Genomic DNA, 17614 nt, shown 5'->3' with positions numbered 1-17614 from the left:
ATTTACTGTAAATTACTTACCAATTATCTGTTTTTCCAATAAAACATATTTTCCTTCTGGAAGTGAAAGAAAATAAAATTTCGCAAATTGAAGAGTCATTCGTTTATCCCAAAGCCGCAAATGTCATCATGCCAGTCCAATATTAGCGGTGCAAATACTGCATGCAAATGAGTACAAAAAAGAGAAAATTAAAATAAATAAAATCCAAACAAAATGTACGTAAATCGTTGACCATTAAAATTGCAAGTGCATTCACGTCTACATAAACAATCTGAAAAGAGTATTAAACCAATGACTGGTTATTCATTCATTCATACGCATCGATATGTATGTATTTGTTTTACAATAATTCATTCCGATCATTTATTTTGTCGTTAATTCACAGCCATAGTACGTACGACTGCCAATATTACCGTGAACTTGAACATGTGAGAAAATGTTTTCCAATTTACATAAATTTAAATTGAAAAATCTTTTAAATATATACATATATCTCATCCTGTACGACGCTGAAGGATATATTAAGTATATTAACATATACAAGCGTTATCAGTTAGAAATCTGTCAGATTTTAAACTATGTAGAGCAATTTAGGCTCGGGATAAACTCATCGGCTTCAAGAGCATCCTTTTAAAAACTTTTCAATTCCAGACGTTGTTAAGGCAAAAATCTGCTGTCGGATAGACGTGTTTTATTTATTTTATTCACTCATTCGTTCGTTTAGTCTCTAGCGGATTTTGTGTTTTCTAGCTAAGCAGTTAACTGTGCTTGACAAATATGTACATCATCATCCCCCTACCCGCACTTATTGAATTTTCTTATAAAGTTGTATCAGTACGAAGGTGTTTTTCCCCACAATAACGCATTTGACAAAATTTATTTGCCATTTTGTCAAATCGTTTCATTACAACCTAATTTTATAATACACTTAGTCTGTGTTTTACGTGTATGCGACTGTATCGCTAAAGAGGTCGACGCAGTTAATTGGTTAACTTCGCTTTATGTTTCGTAGCTTTGTATGTATTGTAATTTTAAAACGTAGTTACCTACAACTTGGCTTTAATCCTATGTACATCTACCTATGCTTAAGATACTTAGCACATCCTTATATATATGTAATATATATATAATACTGGTAAACACAAAGCGTAGTGTGGAATTAAAACGAGATTCAATTTACGCCTATATAAGATACTCTTCTTTGTCCAATTGCAGAGACCTTCTATGAAGGAACAGCGAAATGGACGATAAACAAAAATTGGAAAGAACTCTGGCTATGGCATCCTTTTCGTGGTGATAGCTGACCAAAAGGAAATGTCGGTTTTCTTTACTTACTTTCCAAATTCTTTTTGTGACTTCCCTATTGTGTGTTCTCTCTCTCTCTCTCTCTCTCTCTCCTCGTCTTTTTTCCCCTCCCATCATCTTCCGGAAGAAAGAACAAATACATTTAAAACTTCCCAAATCCCTTTCTCCTTCTTTTGGAACCTATTCCTCATTTCATCAACCCAAGACTTATTAATCTTTTTTTTGAAGAGTAAACCTGATTTACCTCACTAGAGTACTTATTATTCTTTGCTAACTTACAATATTGTTTATTCTGATGTATTCCACTGAACTATATACAGACGGAAGTAACAGATTCACTTGTCCAAGAAATATTATAAATATCCTTTCATGTCTATTGCTTTAACGGAAGCAAGTATATATAATTTGTGCTTTCAACATATGGTCGTGTAAAATGAAGATAACCAAACAGTCATTGCATAGCGTGCCTCATTTTGTGTAAAAAGAATCCGGAATTTAAAAGAACATATAATGCATTTTTTAAACACTTATGCTGAGGAGAAAATGTCATAGTGACTCAATTAATCGCTTGCTCAATCGTATTATTTGAATCTGTTAAAGTCTATTAAGATTTGTAGAAAGCAGTTGTCTTCTTGAGCAGGAGTTTTTTGTGTTATCCTTGTTCTTTGCATTAGTAAGCAAATCAAAATATAATTGTGTCTAATACTCACTCCTTTAAGTTAATGTGCAACAGATTTTATTATATATTTATTTAGCATCTATAAAGTTTATAAAACGACAAACTACAAAATATATACTTACATTTCTTTTAATACAACCAATCACACGCGGTGATGTATGGTCTACACCCGTAACACGGTGAAAGTAAAAAAAAAGTGGTGAAAGAGAAAGAGTTACGGAGTGGCTGCACCCTAGTCGATGTGTGTGTGTACCCAATCCGTAAATGTTTTGCCTTTATCGACTGAGCATTCACTATCGTTACGGCGAAGAAGTCTACCAGGCTAAGGTTTGAGCAATGGAACAGCCGACGTGGTAGTTGCGGCTCTTATGTATTCGGCTATGCGGCAGCCCTTAAGTTTAGTTGGAGAGATTAAGCGAATCAATCTGTTACAACGCTCCATAAAAAAACAATTAAGAAAGTTATATTCGGCGGGGCCGTATCTCGCATACCCACCATTATGCTTTTCGCATTCTGCTCTTCAAGTTCTAATATTTGATACCCATATCGCTGGTATTATCAACGAAAAATTAATCGCGGCACCTACCATATTCAGTTTTAAGCATTCTGTCTTGTTTGCCTTATTATAAAGAAGCATAAAACCTCAAAAAACTGAAAAAATAAATTTTAATTATCATAGCTATCCTTAGCAAATAGATTACTTAGAGCTGGAAATAAGTTATCATTAAGCGGCGAGTGCAAAAGACCTTTTAGAGGGGTGTACGGATTCCCCGTAACATTGAAATTCTTAAAGGACGTAGTAATGTAAAATGCATCGAGCGCCCTATAACATGTTACAATGTGTACAAATATAAATAAGACATGAAAAAACACTATAGTGGGCTACGATCCGCTATTAACTGCTATACATTAATCTACAGCTACTCGTTTTTAAAAATAAGATCAAAACAGTGGTCCGATCCAAAACATTTTCAATATGGTTCATGTTTGGGCCAAAATCTTGAGCCGGTGTACCAAATTTGATCAAGATATGTCATAAATTTTCGACCTACAGGTTGAACAAAGGGAAAATTCACGGACAGACGTACAGACAAAGGTAGATCGATTCAGAAAGTGATTCTCTATAATAAAAGGATTCTCTTTAATAAAGGATGGGTCTATCTCAAGGCATTCTGGAGGTTGCATACATCCGTCCTTGTGCCACAAGTGGTGTAGAGTATAAAACTAATAAAATGAAATTTCGACAGTCAATAATCTTGGTTGGACGTAACCGATTTTTTTTTTATTTTTGTACGCATAGAAACAAAATACTGTTATAAGAGCAACGTGTACAGGAAAGTTCTACCAATGGCTTTTAACTCAAGTTGTTTAATCGTTGTGTTTCAATTACCAATAAAGAATGCCATGGCGATCTGTTAAGCCATGCTTTCGTTGAATTAAAAACGACAATCAAATGCTAAGTTAGCCTCAACATTTTTCACTGTTCTGCTAGGAAGTATTGAAATTCTAGGAATTTAGTGAGCGAAGAGACATCCACTCTCACAAATAAAACGAAGCATTATTTCACTTTTGTCTTTTTATTACGTTTCGTTTGTTATTATTATGGCATTTAGTCTATGATTATATCTCCATTAATTCGTTTCATATTTAAGTTAGTTTTCTTTAGACCTTATAGTAATTAAAATTAATCTCTTATAATTTAATATTAATACGATGATTAAAAGTCGGGTGTCTGTCGATCGGTACGTGTGTGTTTGTTGTGCGTGTATTTGAGTTTTACTGCATTCATAAGTATTTGCGTACATATTATTATTATTTATTGTTATATATATATATATATATATATATATATATATGCATATTTATTTATTTATATATATTTATATATATATATATATATTTGCCAACATTATATTTACTTTAAAAATAATTGTTTTATAGATTATGAAAACCACAAGTAGAAAAATTCACATTTTCATATCTATAGCCTATTACATATATATCAGTGTAATTATAAACAAGTGTGTAGACGTACGTATATATATATATATTAATTTTTGCATACAAATATTTGTTTTTCATTATTAAATTAATATGATTAAGGTAGACGACGCTTTTTTATATGCCTTCTGATCTATTCACATTATATTTAATTCTTTTGCTTTACTTTGTTTTAATTAATTACAAATTTGGATTTGGTGGCGAAAAAAAAAAATCGCACAATTTTAAAAGCCCTTAAACAATTGCGCATTTATTTGCCGAAAAAAACATTTTTTATAAAAAATAATTGTTAAAAGGGCTTTGCAGTCGCCCTAAAGCAAATCTTGAACATGAACCATTCGAACGGGCTGTTGTGATCAGTCAGGGGACAATTCCAAGAAATTTTCATTCACAAATTTTATAACGACTCTAACGAATATTTACGCGTAATTTTATATCAAACATTATTATGTTTTATGTTTATTTCAGACGACAGAGAGAGAGAGAGAGAGAGAGAGATAGGCAAAAATGTAAAAAATTTTTTTTGTTGCTCAACAATTAGCTTACATAAAGTTGAAATGTTGAGATTATTTTTCTCTTGAGGTCTCAACCTCAATTAGATAAAATGATCATTAACCGAGTCATGAATACAATTATGAGTTCCTTAATCTCAGGATTTCAATGTTTCAGACTTTTAAATAGTCAGATAAGCGTATATATGTTTAAACAAATCAATGAATCGTTCAAACCGCATTTTAACAATAAATATGTACTGAAATCTCGATATTTAAATTTTAAGAACTATTTTAAGAAGAGTTTATTATCAAATCACTCCCAGTTTCAATCTTGATTGAAATATTTGCATACATAATTGTATGAGAAATATTTCAAAGTCTTTCTCGTAGTAATGTAGTAAAAGGCATGTTTGCGGAGGGATAGCCTGCATTTCGTTAGCGAGAATATATATATGTGTAGAAGATTTCAAATTGTTCTACTTCAATTTGAAGGAGAGTTTATTTTACGCATCACCTTATATCACAGATTATCAACAACACATTGAAATTTCAAGATTAGAGGCAAAAGAAAAGGACGGACGAAATTTTAAAGTTTGCTCTTTTCTTTAGCCATTATAAGTGCGTATGAGGCAGAATCACGAAAAGAGGATCACTGAAGAAGGATCACTTGCAGTTTCAATCTTGATCTTGATACATATAAGGATTTGCGAGTGGGTTTAAATTACGCCTTAGCATACATTACAGATTATCGAAGACATAAAGAAATGTCAAGGTTGGAGGGAAAAGAGAAAGACGGACCGACATTGTTAAATTCGCCCAAAATTTTATATATCACAAATCACAAGTTATTTAATTACATTGAAGTCTTAATATGTGTTTTTATGTTTAGTCATTATAGGTGTGTTTGAGAGAGGATTACTGAAGGAGAGAGAAGCAAAATGATATCCAAACAGTATAAGGTACCATTCAACATTTCATTTGAAATTATCTACTGCCGGAGATTGTCTTTCGAATGTCGTCTTTAAGATACCATTTCAAAAAAATATTTTGGGCCTATTTATGACGTAAAGAAAAGAATTGGAACTGAAAATATGAGTAAATCAGATCAACAACTTAGCTCAACGGCTAGCTTGATTCAACAGTCTGAATGAAAAGTAGGTTATTTAATAACATTTTTAATTAAATCGTGCGCAAAACAAGCCCTGCTGCCTAAAGGAGCGTTTTCACTGCATTGTTTATTAATTCTTTGATTTGCTTTCCCCACCTACTTTCATTCGCTAGTAATTATGATAATGATTGCGGTTTTTGATAATCCATTTTTTTTTCTCGTTTGTTTATAAATAATTTTTTAGATAATATAATAGTTTTTATTTAATTAATCATAAACACACACATATTACACTTGTTACAATTATTATGATATTTAAACTTTTTTTTTGTTTTTATTGAACAAGTTCTGTTTTTTTTTTTTAACTTAAAGTTCTAGAATTTTTTTTCATTTGAAATTTTAAACATTTTTATATATAAAACACTAAACATCACATCACATCTCACTAAACGCAGTTTAATTATTATTTTACGGTTTTTGTTTTTATTAACACATTTAATATATTTACACATAAAGTTAATATATATTATCTTAAAACTATAGAGATTCAGGAACAAATTGTTGTCGAAGAATGGCAACTATGAAGAATTTTCTTATATACAGACATGTTGTACGAGGAAAGTAAAGGGAAAAACACAAATAAAATTCATCCAAAGACGATAAAAGATTACTCGACTTTTTGAATAAATAAAAGAAGAAAAATGTATATTATACGGCTTTGCCGGTAACCTTAATGATTTTGTTTATCCGTCATTTTGATGAACCTTCGCACTCCTATGTCTACGTGTCGACATTGTATTGCTTAACACAACTCCTATGTCGATCTAGAGTCCACGTTATATTATTGAAATTATTCAGTAAAACAAGTAAGAAGACTGTAGTGTGGCACGGGCCACCATTAAATACCCCACGCCACCCTATAACCCATAAGTCGAATTTTCAAAATGCCGAATTGTATGGGAAGTGGTCGAAAATGTGATCCGATTCGAACTATTTCCTGTAGCGTTGGGCCAAAACAGACAGACAGACGGTCGGACATAAAAGCTGAAATCGTAAGCTGAAAGCGTATAATTAAAAAATCAAAGCTTTCTGGTTGTTGCATACAACCGCACACAATGGTGAAGGGTGCAAAAGAAAAAAGCTATATAAAATATAGATTTAACGAGTTTATGGGTGAGGACATAATTGAATAACCAAAATGTTTTAATTACATTTTTTAATATAACCAAATCATTTAAATACTTCCAGGATTACTAAGGAACTTTCCGCAGAAACATTGCTTCCAGACCGATTTGAATGGAAAGACTAGTGAAAATCAGATCACATGGCTGCTCTTTCAAAAAGTACTGGACATTACTCCTTCAATCTCATTTTAGGCTGAAGAGCTTGGATTTAAATTAAGTAACGAACGTTATAATGTTTCTGTAAAGCTTTCATACTCGTTTCGACTTTTTCTTTCTCCTTTAATATGTATAAGTAAAAAAGCAAAATGCGTCACTAAACCCAGAAAATGTTTAACATAAAAATTGAAATGAAATATGGAAAACGGATAAATAAAAAAAACCCAGTTCATTTCTTACTATCAACCGTTGCACGGTAATAGCAAGGGAATGCAGATTTTCATGTGTGTGATTGTTGTGCAAAAAAGTTTTACTCATCTTAATTGAAGGCACCATACATAGTTATGAGCAAAAACTTGTACCTGCAGTTGTTCAAGGTTCAATTTACTCAAGAGCTAATAAAATGGAACAACTTAGTCACCAACAACTTTAAACTTTCTCGGTGAACACTGTTGCCTTACGTATTTTAACAAGTAATAAAATTCTTTGAAAAATTTAGTTATATCGGTGGGTAATAACAAAATGTCTCGTTTTATATGGCATGTAATGAAAGTCTGTGGATGAAATATTTTACAGATGAGGCAAACTTCGGCCTGAAGAAGACAAGATATACTGAGGCAGTTACATGTGATTTTGTTGGCAAAGTTATTATGAAAAAAAAGAGAAAAGATATATTCGAAAATTTATCTCACATAGGCCAGCCTTTCCCCTTTTTCCTGCACAGGAACTCCTCGAACCGACAAAGAAAAAAGAAAAAAAACAAAGAAGAGAAAATTCAGAAAATCAGTCAATCTAAGTCAAATCTATTCAAATTTATCCAAAGTTCCACTAGTAAAACGTTCACACCACTCTAACAATTCTTTAATCTCGCGACCATAATAATCCTCTTGTGTGCGACATTTTATATCATCACAAATGTTTAATACTCGCTCTAAAGGTCACACATTATGTGCAGAGGTAGAAGTAGTGGTGGAAGAGGTGGTCGGTCCAGTCGTTGTTGAACTTCCGGAATTACTTAATAGACTGCGTTCACTAGCCATACTACTGCTGGGTGCATAAATCATTTCAGAGTCACTGGCTTGCTGCTGATGCAACGGATGTAAGTGATGTATAGGTGAAGATGCCGTTGGTTGCAATGGATATTGTTGATTTTGTTGGTTTTGCTGCTGATGCTGTTGTTGTTGTTGTTGTTGAAGTAATTGATGTTCAACATTATTGTCTATACATAAAGTATTGTTAGTAACTGTTACGGTAGGAGTGTTACGTTGTTGATATGAGCCACGCATTGATGCGTTATTTTGTTGTGCACGCCAATTACAATAACTATTCAAAGAAATTGCGGATTGTTGATTACTCTCATTCGTTAGAGTATTAGCGGCGACGGGCAATGGCTGTAATAATTGTTCTTGCTGTTGTTGTTGCGGCATTTCGTCAACTTTCATATACAGACGCTCCATATCGCTTTCACGTTCTCCATCTGCAATATGATATAAAGCGTGATCTTCAGCGTTTGTTTCATCGTCATCGTCATGAGACATCATTAACATAGCCATAGGCGAAGGTGAGCCACCGCAGCCCGAATCGGCCATGCCATTATAACAGAATGAAGCGGCATCTAAGTCTAATAGATTTTTCGTCATTAAATCCTGAGTATTGTAATTATTACCGTTATTGCTATTATTACTGCTGTTGCTATTCAAAGAATTCAATTTTTGATGTTGATGCTGTTGGTGTTGTTGTTGTTGTTGTTGCTGTTGATGATGATGATGATGTTGTTGTTGTTGTTGTTGTTTATCAACGTGATAACTTTGGCTTTGAGTGCTAACGACTTTGAAGCGGTTACTTTGTTGCCCATTATTGCTGCGTTGCAAGGTGCCGACATGAGCGAACGACGATTGTTGCGGCTGTTGCTGTTGCAATTGTTGTTGTTGTTGTTGTTGCTGCTGCAACTGCTGCTGCTGATGCTCTTGGGTGGGGTCATACGTATGGCAATTGCTTAACTTATTTTCGGTTATATGTATTTTTTCTTTTGGGTAATAATATTGATCAGAGTATACTGATCTGCTGCCAGTTGCCTGCGAGGGATAAATTTCGCTTGTTGTAGACATTTGTTGATATATATTATTAGCAGATTGTTGATGCAATTGCTGTTGCTGCTGCGACGATATCTGTGAATGGTAATGAGGATGCATAGGTCTAGTTGACTGCTGCTGCTGCTGTTGTTGCTGTAAGGCATTGAAACCTGGTCGCAACTGATAACGTGGCTGTTGGTTATTATTATTGTTTTGCTGTTGCATTATTGTCGATGTGGCGTATGGGGCTGGTGAAGAGTTACTCTTGCGGCCGCCACCCACACCATACTCGCTGCCTGTTTTACCAAAACTTGATACCTCAGCATAGTCTGTAGGTATGTTCGAGTATTCGCCTACATATCTGAAATTTTTGAGATAAGGTTTTAAATATAAAATATGTAAAACTTTTGCACAATGATTTGGTTTATTTTAATAATGAAAACGGAATATAGAAGAAGAGAAAGAAAAGAGAGCGCGAGAGATGGCAGAAGTCGGCTTAGTGTCCAGCATTTTGTTAAAAATAAAAATTCATTTGCAACATTTTTGTCTTTTCAACACTTTAAAATTTATGGCCAGGAAAAATAGCGACAATTAAAATTCAAAATAAAACGTTAATTACGTAGTAAATGCTTTTAAACAATCATTTGTATGCAGAATTGCTTGTTAAGCTTATTATTTATGCCTGTTTGTTGTACTAATATTTGTTGTTGCCATTGTCAGAGTTGTTTAAAGCACGCAACAAATAGGGATAAAAACAAAAAACGAGCACAAAAACAAAAAAAAAAAAAAACTATTGTTTTAATTACATTGAACAATAATTGCCAATTGTTTCGATATATGGTAATAAATTATGCATTCTGGCTAATGCAACAAACTTTTTACATGTTGATATCGATCTGTATGTGAAAATGCAACAAGGATGGTAGCAAATGTATTACGCATATACACACCCATATGCCCACACACACATATACAACAAATAGTTCAATGAGAACAATAATAATGAAAAACAAAAAGTGGGAAAAACACGCATTTGATTTTCATAGCTGGAAAATAGATGTGAATTTTTCATTACTTTTTTCCTCGCCCTTTTTTAAAGCATAAATCATCTGCGTTGATGAATACAATTTGAACATCCTCCACCTAAAGCGTCTGGTAGTGTATCTGTCAGTTAGTTCAACCCAGCCTTTCATTTTATTAGGCCCAAGGGAGCCAGTGAACGTAACCCTTTCTTACATAATCTATTTACGGTAATCTTTATGTGACTCATGCGTGCACTCATGAGAAGATATCTTTTGGGGTACTTCGCCTTAAAACTAGTCTTATCATTATTATTGTTATTCTTATTATTTTACCCAGAGAAATAAATTCAAAGATTAAAGTCTTAAAGCACTAGCATCTGAGGCTAACGGCTTTATTGAAAGCTTTACCGCACTTGAAATAATAATGAATTCAACTAATTGCCACTGCAATGAAAACATAAGAAGTCAAGGGAGCTTATCAGCTAATTGCTTGGAGCTGGTTTGGTCAAAGTTCCTCAAGATGGTCATCTCGGTTCTGCTTTATGACAAGTGACTTACGACATGACATCAAACCTGTGTCTTCCCGTGTTTTAGTGTAGGCTGACAACCCTAAATTCATCTATAACTCGAATGATAGTCAAGTTCAGCTTTATTTTCATAAGGAACTCGACGATTTTTGCAAATCGCTCTTAAATGTAATCGCATGGCTTTTTATCGAACCAATCCGTCAAACACTGAAAACGGCCCTTCAGTGCACAACTAAGCGTTATTGTAAATAAGGAAAAAAACACAAGACTTTATCGTGCGCTGATCAAAAGAGTTTCATGATCCTTACACTACTCGATGGCTCTATAAATCGCTACAGTGAGACCTATTCGACGGTAGGAACGCAACGCTTTCGTGTCGAGATCTCAGCTAACCTTTCGGTCAGGGCAAAATCGGCTAAAGGCGACACAGGAAATGATTTTCCCGTTTCAAATGTGGCGACACTAGCTTGGAAGATAAGCCAGGAAGAGGTCGACCATCGGATTTCGACAACCAGTCACTTTTGGGAAGACGAAAGCTTGACAACTCAATGCGGATCACTCAACCATCGTTTCATGTCGTGAGAGAAATTTCAAACGCAAGTGTCTAGCATCAAACAAAATATCAGCATTAACAATAAATAGAAAATAAAATTGAGGACTTATGGATTGTTTTAAGTAACTCTAGCCTACTTGTGGCACAATATTTATGAAACATAACAAAAGTCTATCTATTTTTCTCATCTTTCGCTTCGATAGATGTGTTCAAGGGTTTATTTGTGTTTCGTGTGTTAAAATTTTATGGTATTCTGAACAATTTGTGGTACTGTGACGGCCTTAAGATTTGAATACGATTGATTTGAATCAGCTTGTTTGTCCGTCTGTCCACCAGCGTTTATGTTGGCAATTTTTCAGATATTTTGACAAAATATGGTGCACTAGCATACTTTGTCCTAAGAACGAGCTCTATTGAAAATGGTTTCAAATGGATTGTTTATGCTACCGCCCTCCATAGAAAGCTTTGTTTTGAAGCAACCGCCAAGACCAGAAAAAAAAAATTGAAATTTCCAAAATTTCTTCTCCCTTCATTTCCTTCCCTTCTTTCTTCACTGCATATGGGAATATTGGCACGGTCTTAAATCGATTTAGCCAATTGGTAAAACTAATACTTAAGGTAAAGAATATCGAAATCGAAACTACATCAAGGGGCGAGATAGCCTGATATGAGATCAAAACGTTTTCAATATTCACACTAATCGGAAATATATATATTTTACGAGTTCCAAGATGTGCTTCTGCGCATTACAAGTATTTTTTATTAAATCTCGTATGCCGTTTAAATCTAAATGATAAAGAAGATGATTTTAGAAACCTATTCCACTCATAAAATGGACAAATAGCGCTTGCAGATAAGAAATTAGTTTACACAGAATATCTTACACGAGTTTGTAGCAGAAGAGTAAAAAACATACGGAAATTAGTTTATAAACCTATAAAAAATTTTAAAGATATAAATACACTTCGTTTATTGCAAGTACAATGATACTAATATCCAGGTGCTATCATAGTGATTATAAATAACAGACTATAAAAATCTGAAATGGTTGACAATTACCCTAAAAACGAAAAATCGAAAAAAACTTTTTTCTTTTTTTTAAAATAAACTGCCTATGAGAAAAACAGCTACCCATCGCGACGGACTTATGTGCGTTCACATACCCCACTCTTTCTCTCTCTCTCTCTCTCTCTCTCTCTGAACACAATTTACATATTTTATAACTTGAAAAAATAAACAAAACATTATTGTTTGCTTCTAATTAAAGTTTTAACGATTTTTAGAGCTTTTTCCCGGCAAATTTTTTCAATATGATTTTATTGCTTTTTGTTCGTAACAACAATTTTCACGTTTATGTATATTGCTATTCTAACTCAGCATACAATTTTTATGAATGACTTTTTGTTTTTGTTTTTCTTTTTATGCATTTGTTATTTTTACACATTTCCACAATAAGTGAAATAAGGGGAAGGAAGAAGAATTGAGAGCGGATTTTTAAACGTACCTTTGCTGGCCACGTTCATTTGTATTGTCTGAGCCATTAGCGCTATTGTTCGTTAGACATACTGGTGCATAGTCATCAATTTGATCTTTTTGCATATCTATTGTGTCACCGCTTGGAGTTGGTCGCCATACCATGCCACCCGTGGAAGCGTCCAACCAATAACCATTTCCAGTACCCCGCGTTAAACTGGGCATTTTTAAAACATCGCTGGGATGAGTTCCTGAAAAATAAAATCGCATCGAAGACAAAAATATATGAGGATAAATTTTTGCTACCAAAGCAGTAACGAAATGAATAAACAAATTTTGCATATCTTAAGGCGAATATTGGATGAGGTATTCTCAAGTTCGCATTAAGATTATATACGCCTTCACAACCCAGCTATCTAATTCAAGCTACGTTAAACTCCTGGTCTGGGCATAAGCAGGCAGTTGCGTAAGTCACAACTGATGTGTTTGAAAACTTCTTTATTTGGGATCTTTATCTTTGACGCATATTTTCCCATGTTGCAAATGCGATGATAAACTTGCTATTCCCCTAAACTTTAAGTGTTGATTACAAAAGAAAAAAAAGGATGACACCAATAATTGACAAAATCGTAAAACACACTAAACTGCTCCTTGTTTTTTTTTTTTTTTTTTTTTTTTTTTTTTTTTTGAATGAACTTTTTACAGATACGCAAACGAAATAAAAAAATTAAATGACTGTTAATTTTTTTTGTTATATCCATTGTATTAGGGTCGCGTTAACTATTTAGTTAATTAACATGACATGACAACAGAAAAAGAAGAGTGAAAAACAACGCGAAGAGAGCAATAATTGAATGACATCGAAACGGAAATTCGAAATAAAGATTTTCTTTTCTTTTTTTTTTTTTGATATTGAGTTTTAATGGAAAATAAAGATTTATAGGGAAATAAATGGGAAATGAGAAAAATTTTTTTTAGAAATGTATATGTCAGGGAAAAATTATTAGTTGAATGTGATTAAAGTGCTATAAATTTGTTAAAATTTCGACAATTTCATTATCCTTTATGCGGGCGTTACGGCTGCCCCTAAAACAGCAAATGTTTTTATTAGCTTTCCTTTTTTCTCTTCTTTGGGTTATTTAGACGGATTGACGATAAGGACAATATATCCCGTAGCGAAATGAGTTGATCCTCTCTCTAACTTTTTTAATTTTACTGAGCTTATTGGCTATTTAATTCAAGTTCGTAAACTTTGAGGTTATGATTTCATTGGCTTTAATTTTACGCTTATTGATTGTGAAATATTTCGTCAACTTTTCATTAGTTGAGTTAAATGCCGAAATTGTTTGTGTTTTCGCCTACGACAACTTTGGATTTCAAGGCAAGGTATGGTCGGCGTTCGTGATGGCTTTCAGCATAATTCAAGTGACCGTTTTAACTGAGGTCTTAGTTCCTAAGCAATTATTTTCACGCGAATTCAAGAGAAATTTACAGTTTTACATAAACGAAGTGCTTAGCGGCAAGGTGGCAAAGGTATTTCCCGTCCGCAATGGTGCAGTTTCGAAGTTGAAATTTTTATATCTTACACCACTTGTGGAATTAGGGCATACTAAGTTTGTGCAGGGGTATACAAAACCCACAAAAATTCACCTTTTATTAAGACCATCGATTCGCAAACACTTTCTCAATAGTTCTAAACTTGTCCGTCTGTCCTTGTATTCGTCTCGTTAGGTTCAACCGACGGGTCATAATTTTTCTGATATTGCGATGAAGTTTCCTACACCGACGCATTTTCACCCGAAACCGATTTCTGTTGAAAATAGTTCGGCACGGTCCGTTTTTGCGGCCACTTCCCATATAATGCCTTAGTTTAAAATGTCATTATATGAATAACTCTCTTAGGCAAAGGGATAAGGGGCATTTAGTGGCAGGCCACGGATCAATACAACGTTTTTACAGGTTAGTAAGCGAAATAATAATTTATTTCAGAACCCTCATAACGCAACAGCGAGATTGCATTTTCTTAACTAAACTATTGGTTTGCATATTTCCGACATACAACAAACGCATTTCGTTACGTTTTTACACTTGTTCCGCTGTTTAGATTCCTGCCGCTTTCAATCTCTTTCTCAAGTCTTCATAATAAATCGCTACGTGCGTTGTTTTAAAATGAATAATTTTGTGCTCGATTTTTGAATAATCTCAGTCACTAATTCATATTAATTCTATGTATGGCATGAATTATTGGCGATTAAGGTTACACGTGAAAAGAAATTGATCTCGGTTATGGTAGTAATTAAAATACAGCAAACGCATTTGATAATTGACAACTAGATTACTTTATAGACGCGAATACAGTTCATTTTAAAATTTGTTTTACGTTATTGACTAAAAATGAATTTATTTTCCACCTTCATCAAGTTCTAACAGACGCATAAGTGCCGCGGGTAGCTAAAGCAAAGCTAACTTCCACATTAATTATAAATATATGAACTTGATTTATTTAATATTATTTTCTGAATCGTACAGGTGTGAAATGACAAAATTGATAAGAGCGCAGTTTGAACGATGAACACAAAAACAATGAAACGAAAAAACATTATGAAATGTTTACTAACCTCTGATGGCAGTTAACGCTGATTGCTTCATCATCATATGTTTGCGTTTAACAAAAACCATTGCGCCGAGTGATAGCATCATTATAGCTAATATAGTGCCCAATAATATAATAAACCACGGCTGAGTTAAAACATCATCGACATGATCCTGATTTATGGGATATCTAAAAAGTAAAAAACGTGGAGCAAAATAAATAAAAACTAAACTCGTAAAATATTTTGGCCATTAAAAAAAAACACAGGTACAAACAATACTTACCGTTGATTTATAAACGGATCTAAACGTTTGGTTGTAGGATCTAGTCTTAATGTCGCTGGTATACAATAGGGACCAATCCCAGCACTGTTACCGCCCGCAACACTCACGGTATACATTACCCCTTCGGTTAGATTCGCTAAAACTAACGTCGGTGAAGCAGCATCAATGGTAACATTTGTTAAAATACGCGAATAATTATGAGCGGTATCAATGCCACGCACCACAATGTGATAGAATAGTAATATGCCTAAAAAAATAAAAAAAAAATTTATTATAATCAAAAAGTCATTAGCTGGTAGACAAAGCATTTCAAAATGCTTAAAAAGATGCTTTCCTACAATATAATGTAAGAAAAATCATTTTGTAAGAAAATTATATTCAATCGTGACCGAATCTTTTATACCCATCTCTGTCAGTTTAAAAAAGACTAAAAAGAAGAAAAGAATTAAATTTTCGTATTCTGTAATATTGAGGGGTGGCGGGTGATTTTCTTTATTTTCGGAATAAAAGAAGAAATTTATATGATGCATAGGCGGCACTTTATGAGTAACAAGCAAAAAAGACGGAAAACAAAGGCGTTTGTGTAGTCTTGCCCATGGAGCGATTCGGCCCAATTTCAACAACAACCTATGTACAAGAACCTTCTGTGTTCTTGCTAAACTTGTCGATACTTTCATTTGTTTATAGCAGTCGGACAGACGGACACGCCTAAATCGATTCTGAATTTAGTGCTGATCAATAGTACGTACACTATGTCGGAGCTTTGAAGTAAACTTTTGGGCGTTGCAAACATTTCCATAAAATGAATATGCCCCTGTTGTTGCGGTGATGGGTATAAAAAAAAATTGTTAAACGTGCACATATTTCGAACCTTACCATGTTGTGCTTTAATATTTGGTGCTTTCCATTTGAGAAACACAGCTGATGAGTTGAGTAATATGGCTTCCATACCAAACGGTGCCTCATTAGGTACTGAAATATGTAAAAGGAAAACAAAAAACGAAAACCATAGAAGAATTAATTCAACATTAATTAAGGCATAGGCAAGTAAATTTAAATTTACTTTTCTCAAAGAATTACGTGAAAAATGAATAATCAAATCTCTTAATACATATAATGGTATTATTACTATTATTATTATTATTACTATAATTTTAGACTAATGAAATAAATTCTTAGACTAAAAAAAAGATACTGAGCACTAGCAACACAGGCTATCGGCTCTAATTTATATATATATGTACATTAGATACTGATCTTGAATTGATATTCTGTTCTGAAGCCATATAAAAGTAAACTTTCTCTTGTTCAAGCATTGGATTTCAAAACTAAAGAAAATAACTAAGTATTTATTGTGAAAACGATAAAAGTTGTTTGTATTTGCTGATATCTATGTTGAAAGCAAGTATGCCAATACAATCCGTAGACTGCCACATCAATAGTTTTGTCGTCATAAGGAAAGTTTCTGGTCGGATTTAATCACACTCCCTCAATTAGCTTGATGCAATACAAAATTTGATTTGCCACCGATATCGCAAGTTATCTGACGGAACTGACGAGGATGCGCTTAGTATCTTTTCATCTCAAATCTGCTCATATATATATGTTGTACTTGCACAAAGTGACAACACTTCTCAAATTTTCGATGGCTTTAACTAGAAGGCTCTCTTAAAATACCTTAAAATATATAGAAAATTCTACAACAACAATAAATTCATGTAGTGATAAACATAACATTCTTTATGGGAATTTCCATAAAGGCTTAATGTCAACACACTCCATTAATCCACCATTAAGGTTGCAATTTGTTTTTGTTGTAGCACGTTTTAGCACATTTTATGTGAAAAGCGTTAAGCAACACATATAAAAACAAGTAAGAACATTATAGTCGGGCAAGACCGACCTTTAAGTACCCTCCACCACCTTGACACAATTTTTATTTTTATTATAGAACACAAAAATTATATCTAGCTTCTGAAAATAGGATCCCAAAAATAGGTCGACGGATCGATTGGTTTCTCACATTTTTATATTTATATGTAGAAACAGCTACATTGTTCTCCGCTCTAATTTATTCTTTTAAAAGAGCGGAATATTTGTATAATCTGTTGACAATACATCAATTTTTTCCAAAAAGTCTTGTTTTACATTATAGGAAAAAAA

General features: G+C 33.4%; 1 protein-coding gene across 1 annotated transcript in view; it reads right to left on the bottom strand.

The window, feature by feature from the left end:
- Positions 1-5945: 5945 nt before the first annotated feature.
- The window catches only part of LOC119635242 (protein sax-3), an 85449-nt gene continuing 73780 nt past the window's right edge, over positions 5946-17614 (bottom strand). The window contains exons 10-14 of the mRNA XM_038029925.1: positions 16328-16423; positions 15452-15698; positions 15193-15356; positions 12606-12825; positions 5946-9360 (exon numbers count right to left, since the gene is read on the bottom strand). Of these exons, the coding sequence (XP_037885853.1) occupies positions 7866-9360; positions 12606-12825; positions 15193-15356; positions 15452-15698; positions 16328-16423 (2222 nt within the window). The 3' untranslated portion in view covers positions 5946-7865. The remainder of the gene's footprint in view (positions 9361-12605; positions 12826-15192; positions 15357-15451; positions 15699-16327; positions 16424-17614) is intronic.

This window comes from Glossina fuscipes, unplaced genomic scaffold (genome assembly GCF_014805625.2).
Source record: "Glossina fuscipes isolate IAEA_lab_2018 unplaced genomic scaffold, Yale_Gfus_2 26, whole genome shotgun sequence".
Classification (NCBI taxonomy): domain Eukaryota; kingdom Metazoa; phylum Arthropoda; class Insecta; order Diptera; family Glossinidae; genus Glossina; species Glossina fuscipes.
Note: the sequence above shows the minus strand (reverse complement) of the source record. Positions and strands in the feature narration are given on the sequence as shown.